Genomic DNA, 15,118 nt, shown 5'->3' on the forward strand with positions numbered 1-15,118 from the left:
TGCACCATTACCAAATGGGTGTGGTATGTGACTCCGACAGTTGGGATCCCGACAGTCATTATCCCGACGTCGGGATCTCCACTGCCCGGAGTCAGACAGCATGGCGAGCGCAAAAAAGCCCCTTACGGTCTCGCTGCGGGCACGGTGGCTCGCTACGTGAGCCACCTATTCTATTCTCCCTCTATGGGGGTCGTGGACCCCCATGAGGGAAAATATCGGGTGGCCGTCGGGCACCCGGCTGTCAGCGTTTTGACAGTCGGGATCCCGACGTCAGGTAAATGACTGTCGGGATCCCGACTTTCAGGGAACCCGTCCGGCACCCTACCAAATTGGGTGTGGCTACACCATGGGAATTATTCAGATGTGGTTGGAGTGTGCATCAAATATCATCAGATTACTCTGCGACTACATTGACAAACCGCATGACCCATGGACACACGCAACCTAGCTGATGCAGCTTCTACAATGAGGCCAGGAAATCCCTGTTTTCTAAAAGAGATCCTGGTGTCGACATTACCCTAACAACGGTAGTAGGGACGACATGCCTCCATTTTGGAAAACGGAGACCAAAGCATTCCCCAATTGGCTTCAGACTATCAAACTCTTGACATATGCAGCCATTATCCTATGAACAACACAGGACTTGCACTGCACATGTGCACAGTACTTTTTGACAGATGACCCAGATCCATCAGGACTTGAATCAGACCCCATGATGGGATTGTGGATGGGCCTCTTTTGGAAGGCTCGGGTCCCATGGTATTCTTGGGGCCCTGTTCTTGGTATGATGCCAATACACTACACATGTTTTCTGAGTCCTTAAAAGACCTGTTGGGTTCTAGATTGTATTTGTTTTTTAGGTACTTGTTTAGTTTCATGCCGGCAGTTACGTAGTGCTGTATTGAGAATACCAATACAGCACTATGCTGCCTACGTAAACTATGTAAGTGATTCTGGAGCCCTGAAACTACACAATGGTTAGTATCCCCACTATCCTTCGGCGCTCGGTGGCTCGCTGCACTCGACACACTTTATAAAGTAAACTCCACGCCGACGTGGATTCTGGGGGTATGACGTGGATAGTGGGGGAAATGTGTGTGTGTGTTGTGCTTTATACTTACCCTCCTCTGGCAGTCACTCCTCGGTGCCAGCGTTCAGTCCCCCCTCCTCTGGCACTGGCAGCGGACAATGTACGCAATTAACGTAGTGCCGCTGGGGGAGCAGGGAAACCATGTGATGCTCCCCCAGTGGCAATACGCTGAATTACGTAGATTGCTGGCGCCGGGGAGTGACTGCCGGAGGAGGGGGACTGAAAGCTGCCGCCAGGGAGTGACCTTCGCCTGGGGGGATCGCCGACCGGAGGACGGTAAGTATAAAACAAAGCACCCACCACCCTGCTCCCTCTGCCACCCACCACCCCGCTCCCCCTGCTCCCAGTTTAGTTTCATGGCGGCTACTACGTTGAAAACTTAGCGTAGAGCTGCCGCCGTGAAATGCTATGTATCTTGCACTTTGCATTTCATATATTCTAATTCCTGCCGTAATCTGTATGATGTATGTATGTGTGTAATGTGTATTTCCTAGAAATGTGAATCCCTTGTGGATCAACTCGATTAGACTCAACCCACGACTACATGCAAAATAAATGCAGCTGTATGCTGCATGTACACTAGCTCTGGACTCGCTGATTCTTATTCGTAGTCGCGACTTCAGAGCGAGGTCAGGACATGCGGCAGGAGGCCAAGATGCCGAGCCATTAAAACCTTTTCCACAAGCCATCCAACCGCAGCTTGCCTCGGCAGCTAACTGACCCGTTGGAGACCTCATGGAGGAAAGCTCCATATAAATAAACATTATTATGTATAACACAATGGAAGCTTCCCGAACGTGCATTATGATCTAAGCACTCAGTAACAATGTTCATCTGGATCATACACTTTTACATGTGGAGATTGCTGTCCCAGTGCTTATGAGACATTGTTCACGTTCCAAAATTTTGATCTTTGCTGGAACTTTTTCTTGATCTTATATTTCCTACACTAACAGCTGTGTGGAGAAAAGGGCTGTAAGATTTAACCAAACCGGGATTTATAAGCACCAGACCCAGAATATGTATTACTGTAAAGTCTTATGTCTGATGGTTCATTTACATGTCATATTACAGGTGTCCAGACATCACAACGCCATACCAGACTTGAAAGTGTCCCAAGGTTGAAGGGGAGTATATCCGGTTACTGTGCTTAGTGCCAGATTACAGAGCGCCATTGACATAATATTAACCTATTCCCTGCTGATTCAGTTAGTAGTCCATGGATGTGACATGTTTAACAGCCATTCCTGACATTGACATGGGTTAATCTTCATAATCAGCCTTCTATCAAGTTATAAATACATACATACTGTACACACACGTGTCTTCATTCAGATGCTTAATAGAACTAGAACCTTGACAAATTAATGAAAGGAATGAGGATTAGACAGAAAAATAAATGCTGAAAACCAAAAAAGCAACTGTGCATCTACGAATTGCGGGAGGGGGGGGTCGCGGGGGGATGGGGGGTGCCGCGAATCGCGGTAGGGGGGGTCGCGGGTAGGGTCCAGTTTTTCCGGGAATCTCCAGGATCCGGTGGCAACCCTCAAGGAGGCTTTTTCAGTTTCCCGGATTCCGTGATTCTCCCGGAATTCGGATATTTGAAAAAGCCTCCATGCTCTTCTCCGCCGCCCGACACTCGCCACCCGCCGCGTAGAGACAGTTACGCGCAAGATGATGATGTCATCATCATCTCGCGAGCCTGTCTGCAGGCCCGCCGCAATCCGCCCTCCGCAGGTGTTGCCTGTGGCTGCCAGCCCAGCCACCAGCCAGCCAAGCCAGCCAACCCGCGGGGTGTGTGTGTGTGCCGCGAATCGTGGGAGGGGGGGTCGTGGGGGGTGCCGCGAATCGCGGGAGGGGGGGTCGCAGGGTTGCCGTGAATCGCGGGAGGGTGGGGTCACAGGGGGGGGCGCAAATCGCGGGAGGTCGCGGGGGGTGTGCCACGAATCGCAGAAGGTCGCGGGGGTGCCGCGAATCGCGGGAGGAGGTGCTCACCTGGTGGCTATGGAGTAGGTTCCTGGGCAACATGGGGAGGCAGAGGGTGTCTGGCACTGTGGGCTCACTGGGCTGGTTCTCTGTCATGTGAGTCAGTCATGTGAGTCAGAGGCTCCACCCAGCGTTACAGACACATTCACACACTTTGAGTGACAGATGTAGCCAAATATATAAGAGATTACCCAATCAGGTATTAGTGTTAATCATCCTAGAGCAAGTTAGACTAATAGGAGAAAAATGTGATTGGATGGCACAGATTATAGCATCTACACCTACACTTTTGGAGGGATGGAGTTAGAATCCCGGCGGTCAAAATCCCGACGCCAGAATCCCGACTGCAGAAATCCCAACACTTTCTCCCTCTATGGGTGTCCACGACACCCATAGAGGGAGAATAAATTAGTGTGCAAAGCGTAGCGAGGCACCTGGCCCGCTGCGTGGCGAGACCTTGTCGGGATTTCGGCAGTCGGGATTCCGGCGTTGGGATTTTGACCGCCGGGATTCTGTACCAATCCCCTTTTTGGAGTATTCAATCCTGGATTCTGACTGTCGGGACTTCCTGACAGTGGGACTCTGGGCCGTTTTTCGTTCCTTCTGACTCAACAGATGGTATTCAAAGTACAGACTGACGAGTGTCGGTAACTCCGCAAATCAGCGAAAATGGATGCTGATTGTCGAAAAAAGGCTGGGAATTCGACAATCTGTGCCCTTTCCGACAAAACAGATCTGACATGTTTTAAAGTTGGATCTGTTTTGTCGGAAACTGCATTCAATGCTGTCATTAATGGCAGCATTGAATAGGCGACGGACATTGTTTCTGCTTGGTGGAAATAGCGCCCCGAATTGAATACCCCCCTAGCTGGTGGTCCTACACAGAATAGTATACAGTATGCTGGTGAATATGGTCCTGGGCCTAATTCAGACTGGATAGCACAGACTGGAATGCACAATTTTTCTCTAATGGACAAAACCATGCTGCACTGCAGGTGGGGCAAATGCAACATGTGCAGAGAGAATTAGATTGTGGCAGGTATTCAATGTAATTTCTAGCGATGTGCAGCGAATTCTGTTTAGGATTGGCTGCACATTCGCAGGGTTCCGGAGGGCTGCAGCATTCGCTGCCAGCCCTCCTTGTCACCCTATTCAATGCCTGCCGCCATCCCCCGGCTCCCTTACGGCGATTTTTAACCCCTGCGGCGTTCAGCCAGGGGACGGCGGCAGGCAGGGAGATGGAAGCCTCCCTGCCTGCCCCAGAATGTGTGGGGGAGAAGGAGGGCTCCCGGGAAGCTGCCCCCCCCCCCCCGGGAGAGTTGACAGGTGACACGGGTAGGGAGCCGCTTCACCGGTCCCGCTTGTGCATATGTAATAAGCAGGACCAGTGTGACGTGAATATTTAATGAGCAGCTTCCAGACCCCTGCTGGCAAATGTGTAAAAAAAAAAATCATAATAATAATAAAAAAATTTTTTAATTAAATATATATATTCATGTGCTGCAAGCACATGAATAAAAATAGCATGCCCCTTCACGGAATAACATTTCTGATTTTTAGACACCAAAAAAAACAAAAAACTTTATTTTAAAAGATCACATTCCAGTTCACCTTAAAAAGATGTCGAATGCAAAACGGTGACTCATGGCGAAAATCATGCTGAAAGCAGTTCTCCATCCTAGCATTGAATACACTCTCGGCGAATCCCAGTGAAAACCCCACTGAAATACACCAGCGAATTGCATGAAACGGAGAACTGGCCGGCATTCACTGTTCGCTTTCGGCGAACAGTGAACATTGAATAGGGTGAATCAGATTTCCAGTGAAACAGATTCACCGCAAGGAGTGAAAACAGCCCGATTTGCCAAAAAAAAAACAAAAAAAAAAAACGGTGAATCAGGAGCCTTGAATACTGCCCTTAGATGGGATTTGTTCAAACTGAATTCTAAGTTGTAGTGTAATAATAAATCATCCAGTATTTACCCTGCACAGAAACAGTGTAACCTACTGAAATCCAACTCTCTCCGCACATGTTACCTGTAGTGCAACGTGGTGTTGTCACTTAGAGAAAAATTCGCTTTGCGATCCAGTTTGAATTTGTCCCTTTGTGCAGAATGACTTCTACTCATATTTTATCGAACATTTTTATGAAAGTAACTAAAAATGAAACACACTTAGTAATAGGCTGTACATTGATGCTTACTTTATAAATACACCAACCACATGAAAGCTAAGCAGAATGCACCATGTGCTAGTCGTTAAGGAGGACAAAACAAGGAAGTGACGTTAAAAGTCACAATTCTTAAATTCTAATTAATACCCCTTTTGTTCCTAAATCCCAGGTCTGATCAGGATTCCTGAACACTGTTTCAACCCGTGTTACACCTTGGACCTGGGTTAGCCTTACAATACCGTGTGGAATTTGGTAGGTAATCAAGGCGCTTTGCAAACATTCAAGGTGAAACCCAAAAAAACAAAAGAAAAAACCCACAATAGTGTAATATGGTTTTAACAGTACATAACAGTTCAATTAAAACTGGAGTCGACTTGTACCGAATTAAATGGTCTACATATGAGGTAGACAATACGGCGTAGGGAGGGACATATGCTTGTCACAATGGAACCAAGAACTCCTCTCACTTTCTTTAGATGCTGATGAATCTTAAACGGATAAGAGAAACTTCATGGTGCAGTATAACATACTTTTATTCACACACAATTAAAACATCACATAATGTAAGGGATCTCAGGACTCTCACCATTCAATTATGTCCACAAGTGATTGTAGACACAAAAGCATAAGATGTAAAACCACCACAGGCGTCCCTGGATACTGGCTGTAAGGTGAAGTTCGTCCGGTCCCCTTCCAGAGTGTTTTCAAATGACCACTGCCAACCGGTTTCGATACCTTGCAGTATCTTTCTCAAGGCATACAGAAAGTGGTCACCAGTAGGGGTATTTATACTACCATCCCAAATTTACAAAGTATTTCCTAATTCCAGACATGGATTTTCTAGCTTCTAGGTACACATTACAATCAACAGATGATCTGCAATAATCCATCCCAGGTTTTCTGTTCCAGGTGAAATTCCCTCCTCATTAGAAGCACCACGCTGAAATAGTGTCCCTGCTGTTAGGGAAACAGCAGCTTTGGTTTTTTGTTCCATTTTTTTGGAGTAAAGTGCATATAGTGCTTCCAGTTTTCCTCAAAATAAATGAATGGAAGCTAGTAACAATACAAGAAGTATAAAACCAAGATTAAAAAAACATAAGACCAATATATAAAAATAATGTACATTTTAAAATAGCTATAAAAACCACTTAGTTTCAAAATCCTTATTTAATCCGTTTGGTAAAAGAGTATCGTAATTAAAAATATGTGTCATCTTTAATTACGATACTCTTTTACCAAACGGATTAAATAAGGATTTTGAAACTAAGTGGTTTTTATAGCTATTTTAAAATGTACATTATTTTTATATATTGGTCTTATGTTTTTTTAATCTTGGTTTTATACTTCTTGTATTGTTACTAACTTCCATTCATTTATTTTGAGGTTAACTGGAAGCACTATATGCACTTTACTCCAAAAAAATGGAACAAAAAACCAAAGCTGCTGTTTCCCTAACAGCAGGGACACTATTTCAGCGTGGTGCTTCTAATGAGGAGGGAATTTCACCTGGAACAGAAAACCTGGGATGGATTATTGCAGATCATCTGTTGATTGTAATGTGTACCTAGAAGCTAGAAAATCCATGTCTGGAATTAGGAAATACTTTGTAAATTTGGGATGGTAGTATAAATACCCCTACTGGTGACCACTTTCTGTATGCCTTGAGAAAGATACTGCAAGGTATCGAAACCGGTTGGCAGTGGTCGTTTGAAAACAGTCTGGAAGGGGACCGGACGAACTTCACCTTACAGCCAGTATCCAGGGACGCCTGTGGTGGTTTTATATCTTATGCTTTTGTGTCTACAATCACTTGTGGACATAATTGAATGGTGAGAGTCCTGAGATCCCTTACATTATGTGATGTTTTAATTGTGTGTGAAGTATGTTATACTGCACCATGAAGTTTCTCTTATCCGTTTGAGATTCATCAGCATCTAAAGAAAGTGAGAGGAGTTCTTGGTTCCATTGTGACAAGCATATGTCCCTCCCTACGCCTTATTGTCTACCTCATATGTAGACCATTTAATTCGGTACGAGTCGACTCCAGTTTTAATTGAACTGTTATGTACTGTTAAAACCATATTACACTATTGTGGTTTTTTTCTTTTGTTTTTTGGGTTTCACCTTGAATGTTTGCAAAGCGCCTTGATTACCTACCAAATTCCACACGGTATTGTATGTAACTAACCTCTGGAGTGGTTCTCCAATTTTTTTGGTTGTGGTTTTGGGGCTGCTATTTAAGCGCATGATATATTAGTCCAAATCTTTTGTCTTTGTAGTATCTGGGTTAGCCTTGAATTGTTGCATTTCTCATTGCACTCATGTTATCCCTGCAAAACAGTGGATGTCATTAGAAGTGGACTTTTGTTTTACAGAATCACAAAGATTAGTCATGAAAAGTGATCACACATTGCAGTGATCACTAATGAGCTCCTTTTTGCCTAACCTGGGTTGGATAAGCCATGTCACACCTTTCATACTGCAGTGTATCCAAGCCAGTACCAGAAATAACCCAGATTGTAACCAAGACAAGGACACGAGGCATACAACCTGGATTGACCCTTTTACACCAAATGGGTTATTCTGGTTGATTCTCAAGGCTGCAAATTTGCAGCCTTGCAAGCCCACCAAACCCCTCCCCCCAGCAAATGCCGGGCCGCCCTCCCCCACCCTGCAGCGCGGGTTTGTCCACACTGGCTGCAAATGGATGTTTAACATCCATTAGAAGGCTAGAGGGAACCACCCCCATCATTCGATGGTCACAGACCATCGAATGAAGGTGCATGCATATCTAAATGACTCTCAGGTCACTTAGATATGCGAGCACCCTCGGGAGGAAGTGGGCGTGCATCTGACATCCGGTGTCTATGCAGCTGCCCCCCCCCCCCCCCCGGGCGATTTGCATGGGAACGCCCATCGTTCTCATGGGAACGTCCATGAAACGCTGGGCATCCCCATGGGGAAATCGGTCGGCCCGTCACCGCACGCCCCCTGCCCACATCCTGGGTGCGTGAGCCAAGCAAACACCCTGTGTCTGCACATGGGCAGAAATGCATCTGCGAAAGCACAGGGGAGCGAAGGGGCCTGAATAAGGTCCCAAGTCAGGACCCAGGTTGTCCTGGAAATATCTCAGGTCAGAGGCTAAGAGGCAAATTCAATTAGGTGCAAGAATAGAAAAATCTCATAACTACAGTAAAGGAGTTTTTCCCATGGGTGCAAGATTTTTGCTTTTCAATTGGGTGCTGGGTTTTTGCATCTTTTCTAATGACTAATTAATCAATTGGCAGTTTCCAATCATCTTAATTAGTTATATTACTCATCATCTCAAGCGAAACTTCCTCTTTACATTGCTTAATGAAATCTTACAAAGGTGACAAAAGCACATAAACATTTGCCTGCTTGGAGGCACCCACTACATGTCCTACACACCAATAGAACATGCGCTAGATTCAAGTCAGGCATACAGCAGATACACTTCCACCCAACCAGGTTATACACACAAGACAAGTATAACATTTCTTTAGATGGCGAATAACACATTTCCTATTAGGTATGAATTGAATACAAAATATAATATAGCAGGTATAATCCTCATTGTACAACTTAAGAAAACACAAAAATTCCCACTATGCCATAAAACCAAGTAATAGATAAAAAACTAATGTAGATCAGTGGTTATCCAGTCCCGTCCTCGAGTACCACCCACAGGACTTGATTTGTGGATTTCTCTGGTCGTGCACAGGTGAATGCATTTATTTTGCTTGGTCGGTAATTATTCCAACTACTTCCACGGACAGAAATCCTCAAAACATGGCTTGTTGGGAAAACTTGCTGATTGAGGTTGACACTACCTGATGTCAATCAATGGAAAAAGCAACCCCCCTCCCCCCCATCAACTTCAAAAGCCAACCACAATCAGCCATCCAACTAGTGCTGCCAATCGTCATCACCATTAATGCCAATAGTTAGGCAGTGATACGAGTACTGGAATGGGGTAAGTGTTCCTCTGTGCGGGTCCGCCTCAGTTTGCAATTACACGAACATGCTTTTACAGTACATGGTCTGTATTTACAGGTGCTTCCCCTCCCCTTTCCGCCTCTCCCATTCTAAAGGCCAAATCTGCATGCCGACAGAGGCGTATGCCTTTGTGGGTGTGTGCAGTACAAATTTGCATATTTTACAATAACAGAATTCAGCAGGATCTCATAGTCTTCCACAAAAAGTTATACGCTATATTGCAACATATCTTTAAACAAAAAAAAATGCTATACAAGTTATAATCAATACTATTGTTACATGTTATATCAATTTTCTTGAAGTTGTGTATTCCTAAATTAATTCCACATGCTCATAATTGTAGATGAGCTGCTGTATACACTGTGTGTGTGTGTGTGTGTGTGTGTGTGTGTGTGTGTGTATATATATATATATATATATATATATATATATATATATATATACACACACACACACATATGTCTAGTGTCTGATTGTGTGTCTCTGAAACACCGCCATCTGTTGTCAGCGAGTGTAACTACATCTCTTTCTCTCTAACACATATGCAGAAACACAGGGGCAATCACAAAGTAGCAGACTAGCTTTCGAAGCATTGGCTTTCCATCCAGGAAATGCCATTATAGTGCAGATATGTACAGGCATTTCAGTAGACACACAAGCGCACCATTGGTGATCTGTTGTGTGAACACACCGTGAATGTACATCCTGGCATAAAATGTAGAGACCAATACGAAAATAACACAAACAGATTACAAACAATGTACTGTATGCAATATATTGGAGAATGACAATTACACCTGGCAATAAAATGCTGAAATGAAATCATATCACTTCTGTGCACGGCGAATGAGAAATAGTTTGCTATAGAAAATATAGATAATAGGAAGAATGAAACAAAGTACATTAGTTACAGAGCACTACGCAATAGGTGATTCATATGGGTTGGATGAATATGTCAGTATATAAGGAATACATCTTTGAAGTGAGATGAATCTACTGCATACATGAAATGTAATGTACAGTGACAGAGTGCGCTCACCTGATGATGCACAAAACAGCAGCACCACACCATGAGGCTGCATGAGATGTAATTCCACACAGATATTTAATCAGCTCACTGTCTGGGAGCACAGTCAGAGTATCAGGAGGCTGCAGAGTTTCCTTCCAGCTGCCTAACTAACCCCTCCCAGTGAATAGCCTAAAGAGCAGGGCAGGAAGCGACTATCTGTCACTATCAAAAAATGTACCATTCAAACCGTTCACCCGCTATACGTGTGTGTGGTTTGTGTAAGGCACTTATTGGGGATGACACCTTGTGCAGCTCAAAGGGCATGTGGCTGAGAGCTGTCATATCTCAATCTCCAGGACTGTGGTTTATGTCCGAGATAAGAGAATCAGTCATCAGAGCCCACCACATCTGGGCTGGGTGATGTGCTTTGATGCTTCAGGGTGGTGGGTACAGCTATATGTGCAAAAGACAGATAAGAGGATGGAGCACTGGTCAATCTTTATAACTGTTGACTTAACTGGTAGCTAATGCTCTAATTCCTCTCTAGGACCCCCATTCACTAAATGTTTGTGTGTGGCACCATTACAATAACCACTAACACTGTAATATTCTTAACTTTCTATTTAGCTTGATGCACAATGTGACATTAACTACTAGGACTACCTGCAAATCACAGCAAATGGCAATGACACTCCTGTGAAAGTGCTTCGAACTGTCTTCCCAGCAAGCTTTCAAGGTTCCAGCCCACTTCTCGGTCCTTAGAAATGTTTCCTAAAAGGGGGGGGGGGGGATACTTTTTCCGATTTGTGCATAAATATGGTGGGAAAAATGTAAACCAAACTTCAAAATCTAACCTATAGTACTACCACATTGGTTTCAACCCTGTATTCATTTAAATATATTACTTTTTTCTCAAAATATACTGCTCAGTTTAATGCCGTTTATGTTTCATTTAAGCATAACAGCCATGCAACATCAGAATAGTCTTTACTCGTACAAGCGAGCAGGTTAACATTGCATCCTTTATTGAAGTCAAACAAATTCTGTGCTCGATTCATAATATGGGGGTAATTCAATTGTTTGGGTGCCCAAATGAGCTATTCAATTGTTTTGCCAATCAGGTCCTACTACATTAATTATCATGCAAAATGCACCAGGATTAGTCATGTGAAGCACACAAATCCGTGCAACGTTCTGCTTATTGTGCCTAAGCGGAAGTTTGGGCCGCCCAAACAGACAACTTTTTTGCCGATTTCTGCTTATTGCCTTCTGGCAAACAATTGAATACTTGCCATCAGGCGCCCAAAAAAAACAACAGAATTTCCCCTCATCTACACATCCCAAGAACTGTGAACTGGGTAGTTCTGCTATTGTAAGTCGCCTTTACTTAAAACATAAACTGAGCTTGTAGTGTTGATGTCCAAATTAGCTTAGTATGCATGTGTGTAGTGTTCTCTGGGGTGCTTAGAATGCAAGGGTTAAATCACAAGCACCTCTTTAGTCCTCAGCCTTTGAGGGTCTTTGCTTAAGTAGATCTCCAAATTTTACTCCCTGCGAATCACCTAATATGGTGCGTGCATTCGATGGAAGGATAACATAGGAGAAACACTTGAATCAGAGGGTTAGTCTCAAATAAGTGGAGTGACCAAGAGCTTTATATACACACATATTTAAGAGAATACCATGTCCCAGTGGTATCTGGTCCCTTTAGAGGTCCTTTCTATCTACTCATCGGCATTACACATTTATTGGTGAAATTGTGGCAGTTTAAGGCAGCCTGTCCCACTACTGGTGGGACTATCCCACAGTGGTTTTAGTGCAAAGTAAGCAACTTTGTACACACCATAATTCAGGTCTTCCTTCTGGCCAGCCTCTCCCGTTTCTTCTCCAATTCTCTATGGTACCTAAGATAGCCAGAAACTCATAGATAACATGAGTCATAACCGTCAACTGGAATCATGGAGATCCACCAACGGTGACTGCCAGTATGAACAAGTTTATAAACTTGAATAGTTTACCAGCATGATGATTCATGTTGGCCATATCCAATTGATCTGCACACTTTGAATTAAATTTCTAGCACAGTGTTTCTCCGCCCCTGACCTCAGAACCTCTATCTAGCAGGGGCACAGGTGTATTCACCAACTGTGACATTTTAAAGAGCCACAGGTGATCTGGAAATCATGAACTGTGTGGGGTCCTGAGGACCAGAGTTTGAAAGCCATGGCCGACTAAAGTCAATAAAACTCCCACTTGCTTTACTGTCCCTTGTCCATGATTAGATGTGAAACCCAATCTATCAATTCCCTTACCTTCTGTTACTCTCCCCTCACATCTCTCTTACCCTTGCCTTCACAGGAACACAAACTCTGTCCTTAGGACCCTGCACAGTTCACAAATTCCTGGTCACCTGTGGATTTCTAAAATGTGACAGTTCTACTTTCTCCCAGCAGACTCGTTTCAGGACCAGTATGTTGTGTATTGGGGCATCGCATTGATTGACTAATTTGTGTTTGCTTGCCTTGTTGTACCAGGTACCCTCCTCCCATCTACTATTACTCCGTATCATCCCCCTTGATCATTCACTAGATAAATGTTATTTTTGAAGACAAAAATGTCAAGAATGGAGTCTGACTAATCATAAACGTTGTGCAATAAAGTTTACACTTAGCAACTATGGATGTGAGGGAGGATGATCATACATTTCCTTCAACATGAGTTCTCCCCCTGGCAGTGACCGTTGGGGGGGTCTAATCCCGCATTCCCTATACAAAGACGGGTGCGTGTGCACAGACCAGGTGGAAAATGCTTTGCTGTATTTTGTGACAGCTTTTCAAGAGGTAGCATAAATCGCTACAAAAATATTTTTCGAGGCAAGGAAAAATATGTTAGGCCAACGGGTGAACCGAAATTCTCGTGTATAAAGCTCAAGTGATTCCTGGACTATAAGCTGCAGTCTTCATCTCTGTGATGAGATATTTGTATGGACATGAAAGACAATATGAGGAACACAGAAGCCGTGCATACTTAGGAAGTGTGCATTTTCAAAGCTTGGCAAGGGCCCATGTCTATAGCCAGCTGTGAATTGGTTCGAAGGACAGTTTCCTTTAACACACAAATATATTGGAACAATGAAAATGTTGATGGAGGGTATACTGCGTCGGCAAGGGTTGTCCATGCAGGAAATAGAGTTATGCTGGGTAAAAGGCAGCCACCTGGCCCCATATCCTAGGCCCTGCAGAGCTGTTTACTCAGCAAATTATAGACTATTAACAAGCAGTAAATTGGTGAGCGGTTGTTCATACAAATGTTACATATTGTTTATCGCTGTCTAGATCTTCAAAGCCTGCATTCTGTCAGTGGAAAGCAATGTCAGACACTGCCCGATTTCTCTCTTGCAATCACGACAGAACTCCATGATGAAAGTGAGGAACAGATCACGCGAGTAATGAAATCCTGCTGTGCCGTTTATGGATCCTGCAATCAGAAGTAGAAACTGCGGAGCCCACCCATCTTAGTAAATGTATAACGAGGTCTTGATTTGTGGGAGAGATTTATAAGCAATTAAGTGCAAGCTATCTGTTTGATCACACAAACTGCTTGTCCTGTTGCATTGTACCATCATAGAACATGTTTTATGAACAGCTGGTGTGAGTGGAGTTGGCAGAGTGCTCTTCACACAACAGCTTTTATGTCATTTAAAAAGAAAAAATTACAAAAACAAACATAAAACGTTTTTCTTCTTCTTAATAAGACATTGTAATATAACATGTAGAAACGCAGCCACTAAAACAGGATTTCGATTTGCAGTTGTACAATCAACCCGTAACTACTATTACTACTACTATTACTGTACTTCTTACCACAAACATTTTATCTTATTGTGTGAGTTGGAAAACGTCATTAAACGTTTTGTTTTATGTCTCTGATAAAGAGACCCCAAATTGTCACGGAGGAAAAGGAATAAAGGTCCATACACACTGGGCGATTTTGCCAAGCATGTATCATCATCGCTGGGGGGAAAGCCGCTCAGTCCATACACACTGAGCCGCTTTCCCCCTGCCCGAAGCGGTCAGTGATGGCTGGATGGCTTTCCACAGCGCAGTACTATGCAAAGCCATCCACAAAGCCGCTCATCTGCTGGTAATACCAGCAGGTAAGCGGCTCTCCCGGTGATGATGCAGGAGCGCGCATCACCGCCAGGCTGTTCAACCTGGGTGGCTTTGAGCTTAGGGGCGGCTTTGAGCTTGGGGGGGGAAAGCCGCTCAAACTTGCTGTTTTGAGCGGCTTTCAGCTCAAAATCGCTCAGTGTGTGTGGGCCTTAAGAAGAATAATATGCGGAAAGAGATAAAGTTTACAGAGTTAAACTAACAACAAACCAGCCCCATATTGTCATTTTTAAAACACGGCAGGATTATTCAGCTCGATGCAGTGATAAAGAGACTGGTACATCCGCTCCCAATGGTAATTTTTCAAACCCAGTCTGTAACTTGACAGTTAGGAGCCGATTGCCCAGTGATAAAGTACCAGCCTCTTTATTACTGAACCGCGCTTAATAAATCTGCCCCACACCAGTCTGTACCAGGACAGTTAGATGCTGATTGGCTGGTACTTTACCCCTCTCCAAGGCTTACTACCGGAGGCTAGCAAGTTGCGAGCCCAGGTGCAGGTTATCTTTAGTCTACATCTTTTCAGAGGAGTGGTCTCCCTACTACTGTCCATAGGGTTTAGCAGTGTGGAGGAGGTTGAGCATAGCGCTGGACATTCAAAAATTGCTGGAATGGTAATTCCTACTAACGTATCAATATACCGGGTCTGTTTTATTCTTTTTTTAAATTGTCTT

At 44.1% G+C, this 15,118-nt stretch overlaps 1 protein-coding gene across 2 annotated transcripts in view; it reads right to left on the reverse strand.

Annotated features, from left to right (window-relative positions):
- ARHGEF3 (Rho guanine nucleotide exchange factor 3) overlaps window positions 1–15,118 on the reverse strand; it is a 259,309-nt gene that overhangs the window by 155,000 nt on the left and 89,191 nt on the right. The window contains exon 1 of one of the 2 annotated variants that reach the window (XM_083156239.1): window positions 10,306–10,432. The exons of the other annotated variant lie outside the window; for it this stretch is intronic. Within the exon in view, the coding sequence (XP_083012365.1) occupies window positions 10,306–10,338 (33 nt within the window). The 5' untranslated portion in view covers window positions 10,339–10,432. Of the gene's footprint in view, window positions 1–10,305; window positions 10,433–15,118 lie in introns of those variants that run through there. 2 annotated transcript variants of the gene reach the window in all.

This window comes from Crinia signifera, chromosome 8 (assembly GCF_055691185.1).
Source record: "Crinia signifera chromosome 8, ASM5569118v1, whole genome shotgun sequence".
Classification (NCBI taxonomy): domain Eukaryota; kingdom Metazoa; phylum Chordata; class Amphibia; order Anura; family Myobatrachidae; genus Crinia; species Crinia signifera.